General features: G+C 52.9%; 1 protein-coding gene across 1 annotated transcript in view; it reads left to right on the top strand.

The window, feature by feature from the left end:
- The window catches only part of KSR1 (kinase suppressor of ras 1), a 147,507-nt gene that overhangs the window by 68,504 nt on the left and 52,303 nt on the right, over positions 1–26,700 (top strand). Inside the window, exon 2 of the mRNA XM_079799246.1 lies at positions 21,689–21,829. Coding sequence (XP_079655372.1) covers positions 21,689–21,829 — 141 coding nt within the window. The remainder of the gene's footprint in view (positions 1–21,688; positions 21,830–26,700) is intronic.

Below are 26,700 nucleotides of genomic sequence, written 5' to 3' on the forward strand. Positions count from 1 at the left end.
TTTTATGGACTCCTACTTGTTCTTCAGGGCCCAATTCAACGCCCACCTTTGCCATGCGCCGTTTTCTTGCTACCTGTTGTTTCTCTGAAGCCGGAAGTTATTTTTCTTTTCACCTCTGAATTCTCACAGCGGCTTGCGTCTTCGAGCAGCTAGTCAAGCACCCCTTACATTGTAACTTGATAGCCTCTGCTATAATCTAGTCCTCTAGGGTGGGAAATGGGTCTTACTCATTTCTGTATTAACTGGAGGACTTGGCACAGTTCTGGGTAGCTATTCTTGGATGGATGGACGGATGGATGGATGGATGGATGGATGGAATGACGGATGGATGGACAGACGGACGTATACTGTTGTTTAAAAAAATGGGCACAATGACTCTAATGCCACCTTATCAAATTGTTTTCTTTCCCTCCTTTCTGAATCAGGGAGGTTTTGCTCTATCCAAGATCCAGCAGGGCAGGGGAAGTAACCAGCCATGCCAGGCTTTGTGGGGAGGCTGGGCAGGGTGGCCCTGAGCAGGGCTCCACTTCACTTAGGATGTTGACATTGGCTACCTACCCAGACTTTTCTGCCCTTGCCAGAAGAGAATCACCGCCACCCTCCGTTTCCCTCTTTCGACCATTTAACCTTTTGCACTCGGATGTCAAGTGTGACTCGACACGGTTAGCATCGGTAGCAGCTCTTTTTATACTCTTTGAATGTATCAATAATTTGAAATATAAAAAAATCCAAATAAATAAGTTTGTATGAAAAGAAACTTCAGGTTTTTTATTCTACTGCCGTGCTTTGTAAAATCTGGGGTATTTAAAAAATTAAATCCCGAGTAGAATAAAGGAATCGAGAAAAAAGCAAGCGAGTGCAAAGGGTTAAAGTGTGTTGTTATTACTAACCGCCTCATAACACCAGGACGCGGTAATCGTGGAGCATTTGGAAGTCAGAAACAGAAGACGACGGCCATCACCTGTTGCTCTCCCACTCACTGCGGTTGACATTTCTGCCATGTTTTCCTTTAGGTGCATTTTCTTGGCAAAACTCTTTTAGGTGATTCCTCTATAGAGTAGCGTGCAGTTCTTTTGTCCTGCCTTTGTCACGCAACGGGATACCACAGAAAACGTCTCCATGCTTTTGTAAACGTGCCCCGTGGTTTTGTAGTGTTTTCCCATAACCTAGGCAGCCTGGTTTTAGTGTTGCATCTTGGGGTTGCTCTCACTGTGTCTCTCTGACCAGCAGGGCTGGACCAGCTCGAGCACAGAGTTTCCTTGTCGCGTCTTTAGCTGCACCCAGACCAGCCCTTCCCCCTCATTCTCCGACCTCTGAGGCTGGTGCCCCGCTTTGCCTCTTGGTTTGTGTTTCTCAGTATCTGTGTGTAGCAACATGTTGAGTAATGGCTTCCTTTTTCAGAAAGAAAGCACAAGTGCTAGGGCCTCGAGGAGGCCGCACAAGAGTGTGCTGTCATTGCCCTGGAGTTTGGGGCCTTGGGCCAGTCTCTCGTCCTCCTAGGCCCAGGGCTGCAGAGGGTTCAAGGGGTGGGGGCGGGGGGAGGCCGAACCTTTGGAGGGGCCACAGGCCTCGGACCCGGCAAAGCTGCTGTGCTCGACAGTGAGCTCTGGTCACGCTCTTAGGTCCCCGTAGGACTTGATAGTGAACACCTGGGTCTGTTTCCTAGCTGGCCCCAGACTTGGGTCCTGCATGGCAGATCTGCTCCTGCATTTCCTGGGCACGTCCTGTCCTACGGGGGCTGCTGGGTTGGGCAACATCCTGTTCCCCAGGAGGTTGCCAGTTCAATTCCCAGTCAAGGGCACATGCCCGGATTGTGGGCTTGATCCCCAGTGGGGGGCGCACAGGGGGCAGCCAATCGATACTGCCCTTTCACATTGATATTTCTCTCTCGCTCTCCCGCTCTCTCTAAAAATCAATAAACTGTTCTTTTAAAAAAATAATAATAAAATAAAGAGCTGGTCCGGGCATGCCACTGAACTCCTGCAGCTAGCTGTCCCCGCCGAGGGACTGCGGTTACGAAGGCCACATGGCCTAATCGTCCAGGGCGGGTGCCATGGAGCAACACTGCCGGCTTCACTCCCGGCCCCTGACAGTGACTTTATCTCTGTCTCGCTTTCATCCCCACGTGGGGATGATAATAACGCCCACCTCCCCCGATGAATGAGCGAGCATTTATAAGCTTCTTTAAATAGCCCCCAATTTGCTAAATGAAAATAGGAAACCAGGGCTCAGCTCAGCTTCTTGCTCATGCAACAGGTTGGACCCAGGCCTCTGCCCTCCAGCATGAGAGGAAGAGCCCTGGACAGGAGCCAGGAGACGGGGTCCGTCCTGGCACCGCCTTCTTCGGACTTTCTGTGACTGACTAAGGCAGGGGTCCTCAAACTATGGCCTGCGGGCCACAGGCGGCCCGCTGAGGACATTTATCCGGCCCGCCAGGTGTTTTTGCCGCCGCTGCCTGTCCTGCTTAGCAGCCGACTTAGCAGTGTGCATAGGAATTTGTTCATAGTTTTTTTTTTTAAACTATAGTCCGGTCCTCCAATGGTCTGAGGGACAGTGAACTGGTCCCCTGTTTAAAAAGTTTGAGGACCCCTGGACTAAGGCGTTGCCTGGCCTGGGGCCCTCGTTCCCTTGGTTATTTCCATGGGATACTCATTGTATGTGTGAGATGACCTTGAAGGCCCTTCTCATCTTAGAACATTCTAGAATTTTGTGATTTAAAAGTATTTCAGATATCCCAAGAAGGGTCCTGATCTGCCAGGAGCCCCTCCTGGCTGGCATGGGTCCGGGCTCACTGCAAAGACAGCCGGCCAGAGATCCGGAGCCTTTAGGGTTTGTCAGGATTTTCCTCTGTGCAGGCGAGCTCCCCTCCCCAGGAGGCTGAGTTGGAGTATCTGGGTCACCTAGGAATGGGCCGTGGGAAAGCCAGCCTCCTTGGGAATGTGAGACGTGCGCGGTCCTGCACGGCGGAGCGGGCCCGAGGTGTGGGCTGCCGGCGCCTCTGCTCCCCGGGCCACAGGGCGCCCTGGCCCGCAGAGCTCGCTGCTTGCCCCGAGGCCTTTCTGTGGGCGAAACTGGGTCTTATGCAAGAGCCTGTGTGTATCTCTACCTGGAGCTGTTTCATCAGAAATACTCAGAGCTCATGCGACCAGGGAGCCAGCAGTAGGCTCTGCTCTGGTTCTTTCTGCGGACAGGTAGGATGGAGTAGGATGTGGCTGGCGGGCCCCTGGGCAGGGGAGCACTGTGCTGAGGAAGGAGGCAGAGGCTGGTGGGTTCTCTCCGGGCTTCCTCTGGGCCCCCACGCCTCCTAGCAGGTGGCAGAGCCTGACTGGGGTTTGTGCGCTGTGTCAGCGATGTGTTCATCTGCACAGTGGGAAAGGTCCTTGTCTGAACGGTGGGTTTGGGGTGAGGTGCAAGCTATAAGGCCAAGTCCAGTGCCTCGAGGGGGGAGGTGCAGCATGGGTCAGACCCTCCTGGGTTGAAGTTGGATCTGGCATGTACCAGCTGGATAACCTTGGGTCCTCCTTTGTACATAAGGACCCCCATGCCAAGATGCCCAGCGCTGGCCTGGCTCACAGTGGGTGTCCCAAACACACCCGTCACACAAGGAGGTCATAGAGCCCGTGGTTAGAGCATGAATCCAGCAGTTAAACCTCCTGGGTTCACATTCTCATCCTGCCACCGGTGAGCTGTGTGGCTTGGAACTGCTCCTTGTCCTCAGTGCACCCCTCTGTAAAATGGGAGTAGGTTGGGGCCTCTCTCACAGGTTTGGTATGAGGATTAAAGTGACTTAATTGAAGGCACGTAAAGCACGTAAAGCAATGCCTTGTCAGGGTTAGCTGTTACCTAATTTCTTCAGTAAGTTGAGGTGACTTGACTTCTTGGGAGGTTGGCAGCCCGCCTATTCTGTTTATTTTGAAATGGAGCCCCTCTCGGCTCAGTGAGAACTTATCCAGGGTGGCAGATGTGTGCGCATTGTTGCATGCTTGTGCAAATGTGTGTGTGTGTGTGTGTGTGTGTGTGTGTCTGTGTGTCTTTCTTTGAGCTGTGTCACTCCTGCCCAGGCCTGGAGAACAGCTCCTGTTACAGCCCGTGTGCCAGGCCTGGAGCCCTACCCTCCCAGGCTCTCCTCGGCTCGCTTCCTCAGGTTGCGTGCATCTTAATAGCTGTCTTGTTTGCCTGGCTCTTCTGCTCAGTCCACGGGCAGGGCTCCTGTTGCACAGTCTGGCTTGTGTGTTGACCTGCTCTTGACCCCCAAGGGATAAAGCAAGGTTTAAGGAGGCCATCTTCTGAGGTGAGTGTGTTCTAGCCTTGCCTGACCTCTTGCCCCTTTTCAAGGAACTCATGAGAGTAGCATGGGACTTGCTGCTTATTCATGCACTCATTCAGGAAGAATCTGAAAGCAGTAAACAAGTCAGAATTTAACTGCTTTCAAAGATGACAAGATACTGGAATTTTCGGGATAAAGACGGCTAATGATGTGTGTTGACAGTCGAGTGCTAAGCACTTTACATCTCCCTCCCATGAAGGTAGCACTAGCCTCTCCCTCACTCCCATTTTACAGACAAGGAAACTGAGGCATGTGAAGGTTAACTTAATCCAAGTTAAGGCAACTGGACAGCACCCAGGAATTTGAATGCAGGTCTGTCGGACTCTATGCCTGAGCACCTGACCGTCCCGCTCAGTACCGCTTCTGGCTGGCATTCCTGGAATAGCTTGTCAGTGACATCCTGTTATCTGAGCCCTCTCTCACTCTATAATTATAGTCTTGGTGATAGGAGCCCGATACAGCTGTGTAAACTGCGGTGCCCCTGGGCGCAGGGGGAGAAATTCCGTCGTCTTTTGGTCTCTGTGTTAGAGAGGGTGGTCCTGCTCTTCTTCTTCCCAGAGCTGACAGTCTCCTCAACCCCACCGCAGTTTCATTTCCAAACCCCTTCTTTCCTTACCTTCCTCTGCCCAGCTTAGGTGGTCCCTTTAAAAGAGATCTTTGAAGATTACATAGTGAAGAAGGTCATGGGTAATCGACTGGCCTTCACAGATCCCTTATGTAAAGAGGCGTGGATGTCCTTGCCAAGCTGTCCTCCGCCCCCAGGAGGCTCTCTTCCCCAAGAGGCATCTGAGGGGCCCCCAGCGGGGCGTGACCTCGGTGGGACTCAGTGCTTCAGGAATGCTGGGTTTTAACCTAGTAACTTAAAATCATGCTGTCCACTCCTGGGGTTGGGGGTGGAGGAGGGTAGCTCTTGCTCAGAGTTGCTTATTTCCATAAACTGGTTGTTCTGTTCCACGGGGCGCCTGCAGGCGCGTCAACAGATTAATAGCCGGCACCTGCATTCGGACACTCTCCCTGTCAGCTGTCAAAGCCCTGGCCTTTCCCACGATTAAGGCCACAGAGAAGGGCGATGGCTGCAAAGCGTTGCCGGGCGCCTCGCACGCCAGCTGCTGGACGACATGCATTATGTCATTCTGTGTTCACAGTGATCTTTTGAGTCTGGTCTTTCCCCCTCATTTATAACAGAGGAAATAAAGGCTCAGGGACATTCTGTCCATTACCCACAGTTCCTTAGCTGGTAGGAGGTCAGGGTGAGATTTGAACTTGGGTCTTTCTGATTAAGATAGGGAGACCTCTCTCTCTCTCTCTCTCTCTCTCTCTCTCTCTCTCTCTCTCTCTCACACACACACACACACACACACACACACACGCACTCTACCTTGGGCAGGCCCACTCTCCTTCTATGCAGTAGCATGTTTCCTGTACATACGGGTCAGAGAGGGCTGGACAGAACCAGCAGCCCCCCGGGGGCTGGAGAAGGCTCCTCGTGGGTCTGGCCACTCAGGCAAATGCTGCCTTCCTCCAGCCCCACCTCTGGGGGCTCCCGGGAAGAGTTGGAGATGGAACTGTCTTCAGAGCAGTGGCTTTTGCTCTTGGCAGGTGCAGGGTTCCCCTCTGCCTGGGCTCAGGTGTGGGGAGACACCCTGGGCTGGGAGCTAGCTGCCTGTGGGTTGAGGTGCCTTTGCCAAGTTGGACCTTCAGCCAAGGGCTTCTGTCAGATAGCAGACCCTCTCTGCCACCAAGTGCCGGGTCTTAGTGAGTGAGACCAACCGTGTCTGCCCTGTTTGTTGGCTCATTTGCCGGAGAAAGTCAGCTCTTCAGCTTCCTGCATTCCAGGGCGCTCGAATGCCAGAAATTCCCTGGACCAGCAAGCAGGGAAGTCTTGTCTTTACTGTAAAAACGCTAATAAAACATCTCTAGAATCTGCTCCTTCCTTTCCACCCACGCCGCCACCAACTAAATTACCTTTTGTTCTCGTCATTGGCTGAATTGCGGTGGCTTCTTAATTGATTTTCCTGTCTCTGGATTCTCCACACCCACTTCAATCTGTCCTCCACATGGTTTCCAGAATGACAATTGTTCAGAAATGCAGATCTGATCGTGTTTCTTCCTTTGCTTCCCTCCCCACTCCTGCAAGATTGAGTGCAGATGCCTTAGTGTGGCCGTCCAGAACATTCCAGGACCTGCATGAGCTGGCCCAGCCCCCGGACTGACTGCTCTCCGTTTCTTCCCTTTATCCTCTAGTTTCCAGCTACTTGCTATACCCTTAAAAAAAGGGGTTCTTTTGTGACTGATCTTTACTCATGCTGTGTCCCCCACCTGGAGCCCCTTACCTCAGGCCTCACCCCAGCCCAGTGAACTCATTTTAGGGATTACCTCTTCTTTGATATCTTCCTAGGGTCTCGGCCACCCCACTCCACAGTTAGACCTGGTTCCCTTGGGATCTCACAGCGCGTATCCAAGCCTCTGTTTGAGGCACGGAGGTGGCATGCTCCACGTGGCGTCAGCTCTCCTGGTCTGGAGGCCCCAGGAGGCCTCACTTACACACCCCACACCTTGCTGGGACGGCTGGGCCGCTGGCTCCGCTGGCCTGCTCTCCTCTCCATGGAAGCTCAGGGCCTCTCCTCATGGCCCGTCAGCGTAGTCAGGGCTCCGTCAGGATCCTCACCGTCCTGTGGGTCAGAGCAGCCACAGTGCAGCCAGGTTCACAAGGCAGAGGAAGTAGACCTTAGGCGGGAGGAGTGTGAGCCTCTTGGTGGCCCTCCTTAGCGCTGTGGTGGCCCGCACCTGTAGCATTGCCTCAGGTGACCCCGTGACTGTCACATAGGGAAGAGCAGCTCTCTTCAGCAGGGGCTCTTCTCCCCACTCTTTTTCTCTAGAAATGCAAGACGCTGCACATCCTGCTTCACCTCCCGCTCCCCTGCGTGCACTCCTGGACACGGGGACATCTTCAGTCTCCCTAGGTAGGGGCACAGCGGGGGGTTGTGTCCCGAGCACTCAGCATTCACTGCACCAGGCAGGTTGTTAGAACAACAAGGATCCCGCTTCTCTCCACCTCCCTGGTCAGGTTCAATGTCCAGTGGTACTTTAGGTCCGTGCAATGGATGTGAAGGAGCTACCAGGTGTTACACACGCCTTAGAGAACGCTAGGTTCCTTTTACAGGTGGATGCGTCTCTAAGCCTCAGTTTCCTCATTTGTAAAATGAGAGAGTAATATCACCTATTAGAGCATTACATGAGGCAATACGCATAAAATGCAGTGCCTGGCACATAAGAATATCCAATTAAAAAACAAAAATGGCCCTAACTGGTTTGGCTCAGTGGATAGAGTGTTGGCCTGCAGACTGAAAGGTCCCAGGTTCGATTCCAGTCAAGGGCATGTACCTTGGTTGTGGGCACATCCCCAGTAGGAGGTGTACAGGAGGCGGCTGATCGATGTTTCTCTCTCATTGATGTTTCTGACTCTCTGTCCCTCTCCCTTCCTCTCTGTAAAAAATCAATAAAATATATTAAAACAAAAAACAAAACAAAAATGGTACATAGTTTTGGGGGGGAAAAAAAGCCCTGGAATACAAAAATTACTTCAAAGTGGGTCATAGACCTAAACAAGAAGATAAAACTATATAAAGTCTAGAGCAGTGATGGGCAACCTTTTGAGCTTGGTGTGTCAAACTTCGCCAAAAAACTGAGCATAACTCGGGTAGTGTGTCACTTTGAGGAAAAAACTAACTCCAAGACTCTAGTCGCAAATGTTTCATCCTCAGGAGCAGCAAATGTTTCATCCTCGGCATGCGGCCGCGTGTCATCAGAAATGGCTATGCGTGTCAGTGTTGACACGCGTGTCATAGGTTCGCCATCACTGGTCTAGAGCATAGAAGAATGTCTTTGTGAATGGGGCTTGGCAAAGATTTCTTAGATAGCAAATAAAAAGCACAAACCAAAAAGGAAAAAAAATTGATAAATTGGACTTCATAACAATGTAGCTGCCCTAGCTGATTGCTCAGTGGTTAGAGCATTGGCCCATGGACTGAAGGGTTGTGGATTCAATTCCTGTCAAGAGCACGTACCTCAGTTGAAGGCTCGATCCCTGGCATCCGTCTGGGTGCATGTGGAAGGCAACCAATCAATGTGTCTCTTTCACCTTGATGTTTCTCTCTGTCTCTCCCCCTCCTTCCACTCTCTCTAAAAATCAATAGAAAAAAAATATCCTTGCCTGGCCAGTGTGGCTCAGTGGTTGAGCGTCAACCTATGAGCCAGGAGGTCACGATCCAATTCCCGGTCAGGGCACATGCCTGGGTTTCGGGCTCTAGCCCTGGTAGGGGGTGTGCAGGAGGCAGCCAATCAATGACTCTCTCATCATTGATGTTTCTAACTCTCTCCATTCCTCTCTGAAATCAATAAAAACATATATTTAAATTTATATATATATATATATATATACACACACACACACACACACACACACACACACATCCTATCTAATAAAACAGTAATATGCAAATTGACCGCACCTTCGCTACACCCATAAGCCACGCCCACCGGCCACGCCCACCGGCCACGCCCACCGGCCAACCAGGAGCAAATATACACGTTAAACCAGCAAAGATGGCGGGGGGGAAAGGGCAGCACCCATGTCAGTGAGATCCAAGCCATGATGGTAGACCAGGGCAGGCGGCGTGGGTTAAGGCCGGCAGCCGCCTGCCCAGGTCCGCCATCCCCAATCACGGACCTGGGCAGGCGGCGTGGGTTAAGGCCGGCAGCCGCCTGCCCAGGTCCGCCATCCCCGATCGCGGACCTGGGCAGGCGGCGTGGGTTAAGGCCGGCAGCCGCCTGCCCAGGTCCGCCATCCCCGATCGCGGACCTGGGCAGGTGGCGTGGGTTCACGCCCGCTGCTGCCTGCCCAGGTCCGCCATCACCGATCGCGGACCAGGGCAGGCGGCGTGGGTTAAGGCCGGCAGCCGGCTGCCCAGGTCCACGATCACAGATCACGGACCAGGACAGCTGCCTGCCCAGGTCCATCACTGATCTCAGAGCTGGGCAGGCAGCGTGGGTTAAGGCCTGCAGCCGCCTGCCCAGGTCCATGATGAGGGATCACGGACCAGGGAAGGCGGCGAGGGTTAGCGCCCGTAGCTGCCTGCCCAGGTCCGCCATCACCGATCTCGGACGAGGGCAGGCAGCTTGGGTTAGCGCCCACAGCCGCCTGACCAGGTCCTGGATAAGGGCTTCGAGTCAGCCATTGCCAGTGGCAGCTGACTTAAAGCCCCTATCAGGGATCATGGACCAGGTCAGGCAGCGTGGGTTAAAGCCCACAGCCGGCTGCCCAGGTCCGTGATCACCGATCTCAGAGCAGGGCAGGCAGCGTGGGTTAAAGCCTGCAGCAGGCTGCCCAGGTCCACGATCATGGATCACAGACCATGGCAGGCGTCATGGGTTAGCACCCGCAGAGGCCTGCCCAGGTACCGGATCACGGATCCAGGTGGCGTGGGTTAGCACCCACAGCCGCCTGACCAAGTCCCCGATAGGGACTTGGAGTCTAGCATAAGGAAAAGAATAGTCAGCAAAAGCAGGAGACAAGGTTTCATAAGTTCTCCCCCAGGTCACCACTGTTCTCTTATACGTTTTAAGTATCCCAGACTTTGCATGATGGGATTTGATTTGAATTATGCCTGATAGAGATTTCATGACATGAATTGTAGGCTCATTCTTTCTTTTTGTGGTTGCCTGACTGAGAAAGGCCTTGGAATGAGAGAAGGCACTTTTATTTTCCTTTTTCATTCTTTAGAGGCTGAGGAATTACAGTTATATGAAGAAGTTAGTGAGAGAATGAAAGTCTCATGCTGTATTATTCTGTAAGTTTTATCATGTGGACTATCAAAAACTTGGTGGGATCCTTTTCAAGAGGTGTTACAAAAATTATGTTGAAATTAACATTCAAGAGTAAAAGGAGAGAAGTGAGTGGTGGGTAAAGGAAAGAACTTTGTCCTAGAAACCAAATAGAAGCCACATAAACCTTCAGATTCTTACTCATTGTGCTTTGGAGGTATCCTATCTAATGAAAGAGTAATATACAGATTGATCATCACTGCAACACACAATATAGCTGCCCCCATGTGGTCAAAGATCCTGCCCCCATGTGGACACAAGATGGCCACCACAAGATGGCCAGCAGGAGAGGGCAGTTGGGAGGCACCCAGCCTGCAAGGGAGGGCAGTTGAGAAGGACTAGGCCTGCAAGGGAGGGCAGTTGGAGGTGATCAACCCTGCAGGAGAGGGCAGTTAGGGGTGACCAGGCCGGCAGAGGAGGGAAGTTGGGGGCAAACAGGCTGGCAGCAGAGTGGTTAGGGGCAATCAGGAAGGCAGGCAGGCAAGCAGTTGGGAGCCAGCAGTCCTGGATTGTGAGAGGGATGTTCGACTGCCCGTTTAGGCCCGATCCCATCGGGCCTAAACGGGCAGTCGGACATCCCTTGAGGGGTCCCATATTGGAGAGGGTACAGGCTGGGCTGAGGGACAACCCCCCTCCGTGCACGAATTTCGTGCACCGGGCCTCTAGTATATATATATATATATATATATATCCCCCCCCCCCCCTCGGGTAAAGATTGACAAAACAAACAAAAACATAGCTGCTCTTGGCAGTTTGGAAGGACTTTTGGAGGATTGCTGTTGGATGCCACGTGGTCCCAAGAAGAGGCTTTTTCTCTCTTCAGAGGTTCTTTGGAGGCCAATAGGAAGCCTTGGCCTTAGAAGGCTTAGAAAGTTTGAAACGCTGTGGGCTTAGTAAATGTTAGCAGAAAGGGCTGCTCTCAGTTGCAGGGAACAGAAAAAGTGATTTGAACAACTAGGCCACGTTTCTCCCACAGCGAGGTGTTTGGAGCGAAGCGACTCACGTGTTGGTTCAGCGGCAGAGCAATGCTGGCGTCTCTGTGGTTCTCTCTGGACAGCTCTTGGCAGTGCTGATCTTCGATGCAGGAGGGGGCTGTGGGCAGCAGGCTTCCGGAAACGGTCCCACTGGTGAGGAAAGCCAGCACTTTCCCAGCAGTTCCAGCGGACACATCCTTGCGTCTCATTGACCAGAACTGTCACCCATAGCGAGCTTCAAGGGATGCTGGGAGTGGGGCCTGTACATTGCAGTAGCCATGCTGGACCCCATCCCAGGACTGAGAGCCACTGACTCAGACCAATTCATCGCCGGCCACAGTGGTGCCTCAAACAAAATCAGTGCAAGTGAGGAAGAGGTCAGGAACAGATATCGGGTCGATAATGACAGCGCCTAACCCAGCACCCAATGTCCCAGGGGAGTTTGCCATTGCAGTGATGGACTCCTGGTATCCGAGGTGCTCACCTGGCCCTTGCCCCTTGCCCCTTGTCCCTTGCCCCTTGCTCTCTGCACAGCCCTTTTTTCTTTACTGTGATGGGCCGAGTTGCTAGGCAAACAGTCATGTTTCTGGAAAGGAAGGCCTGTCTCCCCAGCGTTGGCATAATCTCCTGTTCATAGCAGGTGCTTTCCAATCAGAGCCTGAACGCCTCACCTTCCCTGCCCCTCCTTCTAGCGGCTTTCAGGGGACCGGGCCTTAGGACAGGTCCGGGAGGGGGTCCATCAGCAGGAGTCTGCCTTTGCCATTAGGCGTGGCTCTGCCTTTTTCTCCCTAGTTCTCCACTTATCCAGGGCCCTTCCGGTGAGCAGTGTCAGGAATTCTCTGGGATTGCCGCTTCTAATTGTGGGGTTGAGGGCTAAGCTGTGCTCCGTGGGCCTGGAGAACTTAAGAACAGCAGGTGGAGTGTTTGAACTGGGACAAAGGCTCTGTCAAATGAAGGATCTGATTTGACACGTGGCTCCTGACACCTGCCCTTCCCTCAGCCTCCCAGCAGGAGCACTGAGCACTGGGGCTGTCAGGGAGGCTCGGAGGGTGGCCGTCCCTGCTCCCCTTCTTTGCCTCCCATAGTCCTCTGGTCAGGTCTGTCTGTGGGCACATCTCTCGCCCCCACTTGTGTGAGTTCCTCAAGCTTAGGCACCGGATTGCTTGTGACCACGCTGCTGTGCCTCCCACGGTGCCCGGCAGCAGGAAGAAGTTTACTGATCACTTGTTGACTAAATGGTTAACGGATAGAGTTCTCCCTGTCCCTCGTACAGGCACTCAGACCCAGGGCAGAGAGGGGAGAGCCGTGTCTGGCTTCCTCGTGATTTAGTGCACTTTGTTCCCACAGCCCCAAGGACCGCTAGCTCTGAAAATATCTCCTGGGGTCTCGGGGGCTTTTATGGAACTGAGAGGCAAGAAGCAGAACTGGAAGGGCGGCCCTGAGCCCGGTCATTCACCGACTCTCCAAGGAGCACGTTTACTCCACTCAGCCTTGGTTCTCAAGTGGGAGCTGTCTGAGGATATTTCAGCCAAGGAAATGCCTTCCTCTCAAACCTTTCCTGTGCAGTCTCATGACCTCACTGGAGCCCGAGATGGGATACAGGTGTCGCTGGGGAAACTTGGGACCTTGGCTGTCCACCCTGGGCCGGCTCAAGCTCCATCTGTCCCAGAAACTTCGTACGTGCTTCTCAGCCACACCAGCCTCCTTGCCCTGCCCTCTCATACTTAGTGTCGGAGCCGTTCGGGTGGTGGTAACTAATGAGGGTGCTGATTGCGTGGATGTTAACTCACGCTGCAGGGCTGCGGGGCAAGGTCTCCTGCACCCATAGCTGTGCTGGCCCCCGTGGGTACTCACACCCTCAGCCAGACCAAACATTGATCCAGTTTCGTCTCCACCTGGGTTTGAGCCTCTCACCTGCAGCCTGGTGTCAGGCTCGGAGTCCACAGCCTCCGTGGAGCTGGGGAAGGGCGGGAAGCCGAGCTCCCAGCTGTGGCCCTCTCACCCCAGCCTCCTTGGGCACGGCTCCACTTGTGGTCCAGGGCAGGCTTGTTTGTTTGTGTTTGGTTTCCCGACTCCGGCTTTGACGTCAGGGCAGGGTTGCTGATGGAGGCTTGGCGGGAAGATCGTCTCTGCACAAATGCACACGTCTGGCAGCTTCCCCAGCAAAGCCCGGGAGCGGGACCGAGACAGACGGGCGAAGGATGGTTGGTTGCGAAAGGCCCGGCTTGGGGATTGAGGCCACTTTCTCCTCTCTTTGCCCCACTTTCCCTGGTGCTCTTGCTTGCTCTGCCCCTTTCCCTCAAACGGCAGCCCCACTTGGTACCCTCCAGGTTCCTGCAGGGCTTGGCAGTGCTCGGGGCGGAGGGGCAGGCTTGGTCCCTGCCTGTGTGTAGCACTGTTAGCTGCCTCACGACCTCCAGAGGCCGCCTTGCGTTCTCAGAAATCATTTTGCAACACACGGGCCATGGCAGCCAGACCAGACTGCTTAGCTGCCCGGGCTCACGGGGAGTTCCCTGAAGCACACTCCGGCTTTGCAGAGGAGGAAGGAGGAGGAGGGGGACCAGCCCCGAGGCCTGAGCAGGGCCAGGGGCGCGGCAGCTTCAGGGACATTGAGGAAGGCTGGAGTAAGTCCTAAGAGCTTTGACGACTTCCTACGTTTGGGATGGGGTAGGCGGGGACCTGGCACCAGCAAAGACTGCTGTGGCGTGTGCGCTAAGAGTTCAGTGCTGCCCGCCTGGGAGGAGGGAGCCAGGGTCCCATAGGTGTTGGTGACCTGGAGGCTGGTCCAAAAAGTGCACCTGCTGGCTGGAGGACCGAGTAAACCGAGGGAGAGGGGATGGGAGTGGGAGTGGCCGTCTAGGTGCCTCACCTCATTCTGCATGCATGCTGGGATCTCCTTGGGAGCGGCGGCCCCAGGTACCAGGCAGGATGGCGGCTAGTTTTAATGGATTTAGAGCTGGTCTGGAGCCAGGGATTGGGTACAGTCCAGAGGGTGGGTTATTGCAACCAGGGCCAGCGGCAGCGGCACACTGAGTGACTGGACACGTTTGGAGAGCGTAGGGGGGCGGCCTGCAGCCTTTCTTCAGAGGCTCACTGCCTGGCACAGCCTGGGCATTGCTGCATGTGCATGTCAGGCCTCAAGAGAGGTAGGTCCTGCCCCTGCCGTCCTGCTTGTGCCGGTCAGGGCAGCTTAGAGGAGCTTAGGGGGTGGATAGCAGGAGTCGTTTTGGGGAGAAGGTATGGTAGAAAGAAACAGAGCGTTGAGTCCCGAACCCCTTCATCATTCGAGAAACTTACGAAGCTCTTGGTGCCTCGGTTCTCTCACTTGTAAGATGAGGTGATAAAACACAGCTGTAAGTCTCATGGGTTCAGCCCACGTGGTTTGCCCATTTGTGAGTGAGCCTGAGTGACGAGCCACCCTTGTCACGTGCTGAGGCTGGACTCAGAATCACGTATTCCTGTGTGCGGGGTGGGTGCGTGCCTCTCAGCCAGTGACTGAGCCAAGCAGGCTGCCCAGCCAGCACTCACATCTTGCCACAGCTCTGCTTTCCTCCTCTTGCTGTTGAGTGCACAGTCCTTCGCATCAAGAGTCTAGAAGGATCTGTGATGCTTTCAGGTGTAGGTAACGGTGTTTTGTGGGGAGAATGACACACTCGGTGACAGCTTTGGGGTTGTGTGAAGGTGGGAACGTCACTCTTGGGCTGTCAGGGATCTACTACAATTTCTACCGCCTGAAGTTTTCATTGAGAATCCAAGGAAAGAGGTGATGAGGTGCTGCATGAGTGGAAGAGATCATCATCACTACGAGGGTTGACCGCAGAGTATGGACGTAGAGTCCCATGATTGAGAGAGCCCGCTGCTGTACACGAGAATCCGGGGTCCACCTCTGCCTGTACCTGGGGTTCATCTGTCCCTCTGTACTTCAACATCTGCCACATCTGCCCCATGGTCTGAACTGCTTGCCTGCTTGAGACCTAAAGACCCGGGATACGGAGAAGAGTAACAATCTGCTCAGGGTCCTGCAGCAGCCCACATCCGAGTCAGGGTTAAGGTGACACACGTCATGGCATCGGGCCACTTCCGTAGCCTGGATCATGGATTTGGGGGTCACCCACAGCAAGGACCTCCTTATCCCGGGCACTGAAGTTTTAGGGTGCAGCGGACCTTGTTTGCAGTCAGTTGTTCAGAGAGACGTGCTTTCTGCAAAGGTGCAGAAGCCTGGATAAGACATAGTCCAAAGAGCACTGGCTGCAAGGCTGCCCTCTCCTCCTCAGCAAGGCCGTGCTGGTGGGCTGGGCGGGACCGAAACGAACGCATCCAACTCAGTGCGCGCCTCGTGTATTCTGGGCACTGCATACGTGAATCCCACAGGGAATTTTATTTTCTTCACTTTACAGATGAGTAAGCTCAGTTAAAGCAAACTGGCCACTGCCACACAGCTGGTAAGTGATAGCACCAGGGGTGGAACTTGGGTCTGCCTGGCTGCCACGCCCGTGTTTCCCACTGGGGGTGGTGGAACAGTTAACTCACGGTAGGCATGGCTCCCGACCAGTCAGAACAGGTGCTGATGGTAAACAGGAGGCGCGGGCACACCTGTGCACCAGGTGGAATGTTTGTCTGGTTATTACCACTGCACCGCCTGGCCAGTCCGGCACAATGGCTGGCCGCTGTCCAGCCGCCCCGGGAAGCCTGCGAGAGGTTTCTGCCAAGACGACCATTTCAGCCAGCGTTTTGGGGGCAGGGCAGTTACCGCTGCAGCACACCGGCCGTCTCCTAGGGATTTCTGTTCCGTGGCTGCAGAGGACCCCCGTGTCCCTGATCGGCCTGGCTCGTGGGTCCCTATGACAGCCGTGATGTGCTCTGAAGGGTGAACCTGGGATCTGCGGGTGCCAGCTACAGGGAGGCGGGTTAAGGCCCAACGTACAGGAAGAGTAACGAGGCAAAAGTCTCCCCAGGAGAGGCCGCGGTCCCTGCGCTTGGCAGCTTTGAGCAGAGCAGACGTGTGAGGCCTCGCGTGTTTCTGCGTTCCTTGCAGTTCTGGGAGCTGCTTCCTGTTCCTGCGGAAGTTTCTTTCCTGTGGCATGTGCTTCGGGAAATCTGACAGGTGTCTGCTCTTCAGGATGTCCGACAGGCCTCACCTCCACGGAAGTGATGCTCACGGCAGCCTGCGTTGGGGAGGCCTGTTGGGGAGTCACGCTGGAGGAGCTAGAGGCGGCAGATTGCACTTGAGGTTGATCAGGATGCCAGATCAGGGACACAGGTGCTTGTCTGGGCAGGGGGCCTTCCTGGAGTCCATGCAGCTCCACTCGGGCCATGGCCTCTGGTGCTGGTGTGGAGGTGTGAGCACTTTGAGGCGAGGGAGGTCTCGGGGTCCCCGGAGTCAACTGGTGAGCTGGGCCTCGGCCCTCATGCCTTTAAAATAAACGTACTTAATCTGTGAGTTCTACCAGCTTTGTCCTAAAGGCCAACCCAGCCTCCGGGGTCTTCTTTAGCTCTGTCTCTAAAATGGGTGTGATCCCACATCTTCCCTGTTGCCCAGGGAGGTTAGAAGAGAACCTGAAGACTTAGCTTGGTGAGGTTGCCACCCACTGCAGCTACCACTGAATGGGGTGAACATCTTACGTCCATATTATCTTCTGTAAATCTTCACAACGGCCCTTTGAAACAGATCAACCCCATTTTACAGGTGGGGAAACTGAGGTCGAGGTTGTGTCCTGCTGGGGAGTGTGGTGGTGAGGGGCTTCGAGGCCAGGTTTGTCTGTCTCGAGAGCCGATTTTTCACAGATCTGTGCTTCCTCTTGGACTTGTTGGCATAACCAATAGTAACGTAGTCGGACCTGAATGTATTTTTTTCTTGTTCCAAGCACTTTTATATTAGTTACTTTGGCCCCAACTTCCATAACCTGATACCCTTTTTATAGGTGGTGAGATTGAAGCTGAGCTAAGAGGGATTTCCCCCAAGATCCTTGATCTAAATGTCAGAGCTGGGACCAGAGGCTACATCATTTAGCCTAGGACACTTAGTGAGTGCTTGCTGGGTACTGTGTATGGGTAATCCCCCCCACTTGTTTGTGGGCTGACTTGATGCCCCTCTGCTCTTTCTGTAAACCAGGCTGAGTGTCAGGGCAGGGGTGGGGTGAGACTTCGGTTCTAGCTCAGGCTCCTCCCCTTCGGCCAGGGTGCTGATGACTCTCTCCCTCCTGTTGCGGGTCCCATCCCTGAAACCCCAGGTGCTTTTCTCTTTCGGAAACTTTGTATCTGGCGGTTTTGTGGTTAAGAGAAAATGACTCTCCTCATGAAAGGTCCCCTTGCAGGCCCCTGGCTGGGCTGGCAGGCTCCACCATAGTTTCCCTGGGAAAGTAGCCCCTGGGTGCTTCTGTGACCCTGACCAACTTTCCCCAAAGTGAGAGCGGCCTTATTTTGCTCAGATGTGAGCTGCTGCGCCCCGGCACCCCCACAGGTTGTGAATGAGAATAGCTTTGCTCCTTCAGCAGAACCCAGGTCTGCAGGTGTCATTCCTTCCCTAGGAGCTCTGGGAGGTGGCAGCCAACAGGACACCAGGCCTGCTGGCCATGGGTCACCAGACTGTGCCCGCCTGGCTTATGGGTTGGTTGTTCACTGGGCGCAGTGAGTTCTGCACAGCTCCACCCACAGGCCTGCTGTGGGCTGTCCAGCAGGGATCGCTCGCGGCCTCTAAACGAAGCAACTGCTCACTCCTCTTCTGGGGAACTCGCCCTGGTGTTGGAGACTCGCAGTCCTCACTTGCCCCATTAGCATTTGTTTTCCATTGTCATTTTGGCAGACGTTAAGTGCCTGCTGGGGCTACAAAAACACATTATGTGTTCATTTATTTACTCAACAAAGGTTTACAATAGCCAACCACGGGCCAGGTGCTGTGCTGGTTCCTGGGGATCTGGTGCTGAGCAAGCCCTATCTGGTTTGGCTCAGTGGATAGAGCGTTGGCCTGCGGACTGAAGGGTCCCAGGTTCGATTCCCATCAAGGGCACATGCCCAGGTTGTGGCCTCGATCCTCCGTCTCTAAAATCAATAAAAATATATTTTTAAAAATAATTTAAAAATCACAGGCCAGGCACCTGGCCTCATGGAGTTTCCAGTCGAAAGAAGGAAGCAGACAAGTAAAATGTAAGAACTTTAATTTGTGATCTGATGGAGGAGCAGGAGGGGCTAAGGAGCAGGGCTGGAGGCCTGGGGAAGGCCTCCTGGAGGAATGGATGTCTAAGCTGAGCCTAGAGAACCTTTGGGCAGAGGGCCTGGTGGCTGAAAGGGGCAGGACATGCCGGAGGGGGCTGAACTAGAGAGAGCCCCAAACGCTGGCTCACGGCTGAGGCCAGATTGGCGGATCTTGATGTTGACCTGTGATGGCCGAAGTCTTGTGCAGAATGGATGTTATTAATCAGCTCCCAGGGTTATGGCCCTGGAAACTCTCGTGCCAGTGGCGACGGCCTTCACTGCTGCTGCTGCGGCTCGTGCCAGCAGCCCGGCCTCTTGGGTTAATGTGGAAAAGAATTTGACTTATTTGATTTATTGCCCTGTCTTTAGTCAGCTCTTTGAAGCTGTGGTCTGAGAGCAGTTTGGAGTGGAGGGAAGGCCTGGCTGTGAAAAACATTTTAGCGTGTTCCCTTGGCTCCTTCTTTCCTTACGATTTTTGTGCACGTGTTGTGTGCCACGTGCAGTAATAGGCATGTGGGGACAGTCACAGAGAAGTAGACACCGTCCCTGCCCTGATGTATAATAATAGGGTGACTAGCCTAGTCATTGGGGGGTTCCCATACTATAGTTCAGTCCTCCCAGTGGACCACGAATGAGCTGGCTATTATCATTCCTGTTGTACAGGGGAGAGATCCAAGCTCAGAAACATTAATGAGGTCACACAACTGGTAAATGGCAGAACCTAGATTTGAACTCCAAAGCCTGTTCTATGTCCGCTGCCTTGGGAGCTCATGCCTGTTCAGAAGCTCTGTTCTGAGACCGGCTGTGATAGGGGCTGCCATAGCGACGCAGACAGCCCACTTGGAAGGGGAGACAGGAACTCTAATCAGGCCCAGGGAAGTCTTGCAAGGCCAAGGACGCTGTGGCTGGAGGAGGGAAGGACTTCTGGCCAGAGCAGACAGCTCGAGCAGAGGCCCAGAGGGTAGGAAAGTATAGGAAATAGTGTTTTCTAGGTGAATGTGCACCTGGAGGGCTGGGTGGGCCAGGGGTGGAGTGGAGATGAGCCTAGAAAAGAAGGTTGGGGCCTCTGGTCACACTGGGGGAGGGATGGACCAGAGTGGGGTGAGTCTGGGTATGTGGCATGAGCACCTCTACATAGTTCTTTAAGATGCAAGAGGCATTTGTGTCTTCACACTTCTGAGCTCCATGCTCTGAAGATGTTCCAGGGGCTTAGGACCCATAACGGGACACCAAAGATACTCCTTGTGTGGCAACCTGGGAGTTGCCCGCCTCGGCGGAGAATGTCTGATTAGTAATGTCTGCTCTGGTACGCGAGGGGCCCGGAGTGCAGGCACGGAGAGTAGCTGTGGGTTTGCCTCTGTCTAGCTTTCACTCATAGAAACGGTGCAGCTGAGTGGAATTATTTTTGTTCCGACTCAGTGTTCCCTCTCTAGCAAGTATCCTCACTTGCCACTGGGCCCTCTGAAGGTAGCCGGACTTAGCAGAGGTCAGGACCATGCGAGCGGGCCAGGGCCCCTGAGTCTAGCAGGTTGTGAGCTTGGGACCAAACAGGTTTCTGGGGGAGATCTCAGAAAGGCTGCTGCAGAAGCAATGGTTTTGTTGTCATCATGGGTCTCTTTTCACGCCTCACATCCCTCCAGCCACAAGGGTTCTTTCCCTGGAGTCTGTGGGGAGAATTCGGGGGGTTCATGAATTTGGAGTGGAAAGTTACTACCTTTATTTTCATTAACCTTACTTGAAATTCAGTGTGCTGTTCCATTTGGACGGAGGCAACAAGGCCCAGTTGTCTTAGCAAATCAGTGTGACTCGGTCACCAGTGGAAATCACAGCTGTTTCCATATCACGTTACAGTTGTGGAGCCGCCTGGAATAGCACAGCTTCAAAGTTAATCATAACCGGGAGACCCACCGCTTTAATAAGGAAGCTTCTAGTGCCCTATCGCTACCTTAAGTCATGTTTTGAGACATGTATTTACATGTAATCGATTTCCTTTTATGATCCTAAGTGTTTTGTTCTACGCACTTCAAAGCATTATTCTTAGAAATACGGACCTCCCCGCACTGCCAAAGGGGTCCCTGGTGCAAAAATGGTCAAGAACTCCTCTTTGGAAATCGGGAGCCTTCCTAGATATTTGACATTAAAATTACAATGGTCATTAATTACTTGTTAGTATTGTGACTGTGCTGTTTAGTACCGAGATACATACAGATGGGAGGTAAAGGAGCGCATTCACGTCACAACCCTTTGAGGGGGAGGAGGACTGGGAAGTGGCTCCCAGGGCAGGGCTTCTGTACAAGACTTTGAAGGTGGTGCTCGCTGCTTGGGGAAGCCGAAAGTCACCAATATGAGGCCAGTGGAGTCTGGTCAACATCTCGGCAGTTCTCACTGGGTCCAGGGGTCACTTGATCTCAGCCAAGCCGGTGCGTTCATTTCCATCTACTGGAGTCAATCCGCCCTTCTTTTTAATTGGCCCTGGGCTGTGCCCTCCCTCATATTTTGCCCCCTCTGCATTCCTCAGGACACTGCGGGCCACCCAGGTGGCGCCTGGTATTTGTCCAAGAGAACGTCAGGTTGACCTTACTTAAGCTTTTTATATTTGAAGTTTTAAGCATACATTTCAGGGTGTGGGTCCTGAAAGCCTGTTGTGGGGCGCGAGTCATGGACCCTTACTAATGCTGCCGTAGCCCAGTGGGCATGGCCCAGGCACGCACCGAGTGTTTTGTCTGTTTTATCGGGGAGGTTCTATTATTATCCCTGTTTTCTGGAGGAGGAAACTGAGGCCTTTCTGGGGGTGGGGTGTTAAGTAACTTGTGTAAGGTCACAGGGCTAGGGTGTGCCTGAGCCCCCAGATCCCAACCCAGGCAGTCTGATTCTAGGCTGGACGCATCCTAAGTGGGAGGTTACTCATGATCCTCAGACCCCACATCGTCCATATCATCAATTACTAACCCTCCCCGCCCCCCCAACCTGACCTCCCTCACTCAAGCAGGAAGTCCTCTTATGTTTTAACCCCGGTCTCTGTTCTGGCCAGTCTTGCCCATTCCTCTCTGAGGATCATGTCCTGAGCCTGAGGCATGTCAGCTACCCTTGGGTTGGGTAGAGGGTTATGGGTGGTTTTCCAGGTTTCCTGCTGGCTCTCCCAGGCCCTACTCCGGTCTTTCCTCCCCCGCTTTCTGCTCAGTACATCGCATGGCAGCAAAGGGGAATCGAGCAGGCTCCTGTTTGCCAGAGCTCCCCTACAGCGTGCGTGCTCGGGGCGGCCATGAGCACGTGCCCTCACTGAACCACCTTTTCTTTTCTGGGCTCTCCGCAGGCAAAGCTGGTCCGGTATATTTGCAAGCAACGGCAGTGCAAGCTGAGCGTGGCTCCTGGTGAGAGGACCTCAGAGCTCAACAGCTACCCTCGCTTCAGTGACTGGCTGTACACCTTCAATGTGAGGCCAGAGGTGGCGCAGGTAGGCGGGCCACGGGGACTGGGGGCCGGGGCTGGGTATGGGGTGAGTCAAGCAAAGGGACCACATGCAAACCCAAGGACTGAGGGGCAATGCTGTCTACTCTCAGAGGGGACCCAGGGTAAATGTGGCTCTAGCCTGTGTCCTGGGTGCCACTGCTTTAGAAGTCAGACAGCCTGACCACGCCGGTCATTTATTGGTTCACCATAAGGACAGCAGCCAACATTTCTGGAAACATTGGCGGTGCGACAGACACTGTGTTCAAACGCTTTGTAGAGATAAACTCACTTAGTTCTCACGAACCCTGTGAAAGAGCTACTATCACCATTGCCACTTCATCCCTGAAGAAATCCAAGCACAGAAGGGTTCAATGACTTGTTTAAAACCATGCAGCTCATAAGTGATAGATTTGGGCTTTGGAAACAAGGGTCTGAGTTGAATTGTCTCCTGTAACTGCTATAATATACTGTTTCCCTCACTGTGTTCCCTCTTCCCATCCATCCAACCAACCTACCCTCCCGCCAACTAACCAACTAACCAGCTAGCATTCCTGGAGAGCGTCCCTCTGCGAGGTGTCGGGTACAGGACAGCTCTCGTGGGCATAAATACATCGGTGCTTGGCAGGGGCAGTGCACCCATTCAGGTCTTAAATCCCTTCCTTCTAAAAGTAAAGATGGACTCTTGCTATTGTGCTAAAGTAGCACGAACTCATTGTATGTAGACACTTAAAAAAAAAAACAGGAAGAGGGAGGAAAAATCACATTCATATTTCCACCACTCAGAGAAAGTCTGTGATCATTAAGATTTTGACATTTCTTTCTAGTCTTTTTATTTTATTTTATTACTTAAGTCCTTTCACTTATTCTAATGGGTTAGACCTGTGCAGTCTGGTGAGGTAGTCACTAGGCAGTGTCGCTGTTACTGCTTGGCACCTAGCAGGTCCACACTGAGACGTGCTATAATTTCAAAGATATGAATTCCCAGATGTGCTGAGCCGAGCTGCATTCTGAAGTCTTGGTACCAAAAAAAGGAAAGTAAACTACTTAATAACTTTTTATATTTAGTACATGTTGGTGACACTATTTTGAATGTATTAAGTTGAAGAAAATGGTGTTAAAATGAACTTTTACTTTTTAAAATGCTTCTGCTCAAAAATGAAAATTTAAGGATGTGGATTGCATTATATTTCTATTGGGCAGCACTGGTTTAAACCATCCTGAATAAGCATTCTTAGATTTTTGCTCTTATCGTTTGATATGCTAATCAAGTTTTCCCCATATTCTCATACTTACCAGTAAGCCCCCCTTTCTTTAAGTGGCTGCATAATGTTTGATTGAATATATCTGATATAGTTGACCAGATAGAGATTAATTCCAGTCGTTGGTTATTATCTGTAACACAGTGGTTAATATTATTTATGAAGCTATTTGTATATTTAGGCATTTTCTCTAGGAGAGATTCCTGGACAGGAAGTGACATCAGCATAAAAGGTTCCTGTCCCTGGCAGGAGAGGGGGGTTCATGAGGGGTCCACAGGGGAGCTCTCAGCACCTTAAAGCTCCTGGCCTGGCCCCAGTGGCCCTCATATTTGTGGTATATGCCAGCCTTTAAGAAGTTGGCAGGCAGGAGGTGGCCAGTGTGAAGGTTGAGGGAAACGGCTCTGTGAGATGGAGTTTCCTTGAGCGTTGTGAAGTATGCACAGTGAGCTATGTCTCTCCATCCATCTCCTCACCCACTGACCTCCTGACAGTTTTCTGCCATACAGGAAGGAGCTCTGAACATGTACTGGTTCATCCATGATGACAGATTTAAAAGCCATGGGCTTGGAGACTATGGAGAATTGAATGGTCCCTTTAGCCCCAGCCCAGCCTCAGCATGTACCCCTCCCCTCCTCATATCTCAGAGATGGAAAGCAGTTCTTCTCACAACTCGCAGTTGAGGACACCGGGGCCCACAAGGGCAGTGACTTGCCCAACATCTCATCAACATCCTCCCTGCTTGACAGACGAGGACCACTGGGTTTAGAGAGGCCACAGGCTCTTCGAGGGTCCCGGAGCTCATCGCAGGGACAGTTCAGGCCCAGGCCTGCTGGACTCCAACCTGCGCCTTCTTAACTTCCCTTCTTGGGCCTAAGTAAGACATCTTTGGCAGGTGACTTAGCTCCTTGAAGGGGTTCCCTTGGATCTCCAGAGATGCAAAGTGTGCAGGAGACTCAGGTGTGCCCAGGGCAGAAGCCAGCACCAGAATGGGAGGCCACTGCAGGGGCTGTTTGGCCCCTGGAGAGCCCTGTGGTGGCAGCCGGGACAGGGGTCCTCCAGTCAGACCCATCACTGAGTCAGGTGATGTTTGAGTCACCAGGTCATGAGTGATGTGTCAGAGCTGGGTGGTAAGTGAGGGGCAAGCTCCTTTGTATGCAGGGGTCAGGCAGGCAGGAGAGCCCCAAAGCCGCATGTGGTTTGGGAGCCAGCACGTTCTTCAGCTTGGAGGACTGGGGCAGAGTCCTCTGAGGGTTGTGGGGGTTAGGGATCATCGCCAGCTTCCCAGTGACCACTCCAGTGACTTGGAGATCATGAGGCGGCTCGGAAACGAACATGTTTCAAGTAGAGCTCTTGCTTTTTCCCTTCCGTACGTAGAGGCACATCGACTGGAGCTAGGCTAGGTGCCTGCCTCCCACCCCCTGTGTGTTCCAAAGGCCACACGAGGGCATCCTCACCAGTGGGAGGGTGTGGGGAGCAGGAGGAGGGTGGGCCTGGGTGCCTGGGGGGCAGCCAGCAGCTTCTGCCTGGCTTTAGGAACCACAGGAGTCATTGCCTAGTGTCACACCAACTTCCCCAAACAATCTCTCCAGACCCTTTTCTAAAAGATGCTCTGCAACTTCCCCTCAAATCTCACATGGGTCTTGGGCCCCGGGCCAGACTATTCTCAAGGATGGGAGAAGGGCTGTTTCCTTTAGTCATCCCAGCCCCTGCCAGCGGAGGGGATGGGGGTGGGCGGGCAGGGCTGCCTTTGCTGGGTTCTGCTCCTTGCTCATGCTTCTCCTTGCACTTGTCTGGGAACACAGCACTGGGGCCCAGGGTTCGAGGGCTCCCCAGGCACAGGCCTCAAGGCCGGCCCCAGGGTGTGGTTCTATTTTTTTAATGCAGACAGTGGACTCTGACTGACACCCACCCCCAGGCCCTGATGGAGTCTGTGTGCTGTCAGTAAAAATTGATTCCACCCATCAAAGATAGGTGCAGATTTCAGAAACCAGCGTTCCAAACAGCATGAAAAACCAGGCTTTCCAAAGTTGACCTCAGAGCTAGAATCCTTGGACTTCTGAGCAGAAGACTCAACCATTGTTTATTTTCTTAAATAACCATTTTGTTTTGGGAAAGTTCTAGGTTTATAGGAAGGCTGCAGAGTACAGTTCCCATATAAACCCTTCACCCACTTTCCCGTCATCAACATCATACACTACCACTGTATACTTGTCAAATCTAAGAAAACAACATTGATACATGACTATTTACTAAACTCTAAAATCTATTTGGATTTCACCAAGTTTTTCCAATCTAGGGCACCACATGGTTTCTATTTATATATAAAAAGGTATGTAAATATTTGTTTCCCTTTTTTGTTAGAGTTGCTAAAATGGGATCACAGAATATATATCCTTGTGCAGTTTTTAGTCGTAATCTCATCTTTCTGTTAGTCCGTGCAAATCCATCTCATTAGAGAGATTTCTCCAAGCTATCCCAGGGATGACTGTGGTTGAGGAGCGCCCACCTGCGCACACAGAGGCACACATAGACGGCTCTGGCCTGTGCCCAGGAGAGGCTGTGTGCCCAGCAGCACAGCCCCTGGCCGTGGGGGAGCCCTTGGCAAGTGTTTGCTGGGGAAGGAGTTACGGAAAGTTGCCATGGAATGGAGGTTGGAGACGTCAGACTTTAAAACAGGGTCTCTTGCCCAGCCGGCGTGGCTCAGTGGTTGAGTGTCGACCTATGAACCAGGAGGTCACGGTTCCATTCCCGGTCAGGGCACATGCCTGGGTTGCAGGCTCGATCCCCAGTGTGGGGCGTGCAGGAGGCAGCTGATCAGTGATTCTCTCTCATCATTGATGTTTCTGTCTCTCTCTCTCTCTTTCCCTCTCCCTTCCTCTCTGAAATCAATACAAATATATTTATTTAAAAAACAAAACAGGGTTTCTTACCTCTCTGTCCTTTTTTTGTTTGTTTTGGGAGGGGAAGGCATCCAAATCCACGAAGTCTGACAGTTTTCTTTTGCCGAGTTCTTGGTGCTGAAGCGCCTCAGAACTGGTGTGGTCGGTACTCAGTGATTTACCCCCGGGTTGCTCCCCAGGGGCCTCTGGGGCTGGTCTTCGTGTGGTGGGATTTGTCCCCTCGACCTCGTTGATGAGTTCTCTGCGATCTCGACCCTTCGTGGCTTCCTGACTGGGGCCCTGATTTCTCTCTGGCAAATATACACATCATACATGCGTGTAGCCAGATGTGTGTGTATAATCTCCTTCTTCCTTTTTAACATCGCCCTCCTGGGGTCCATTTCTCTAGGGTTATCTAAATATTATTTCAGCTTCTGGCTTTAGATTGTGGTCATTGGTTTGTGGTCACAAAGTTTCCGGGAAATAATGCCTTTCTGCTGGATGAAGAGAGGGGACGGGCATGGATGTGGCCGTGGGACGGTGGTTGTTTCCCAGTTTCTGGGTAGATGCAGGGGCTCTGTCTACACGCTTGATTCTCCCCCTCCCCCTAGTCATATCTCCGCTCCAACGCCGGCGGCGGGGCCTCTGACAGGCATGGCCTTTGATTCCTGCTTCGTTCCCTCTTCCGGGATGCTGGAGCAGATGACTTGGGAGGTGCTTTATGTGTGTACCCAGCT

This window comes from Cnephaeus nilssonii (assembly GCF_951640355.1).
Source record: "Cnephaeus nilssonii genome assembly, chromosome: 19".
Lineage (NCBI taxonomy): Eukaryota > Metazoa > Chordata > Mammalia > Chiroptera > Vespertilionidae > Cnephaeus > Cnephaeus nilssonii.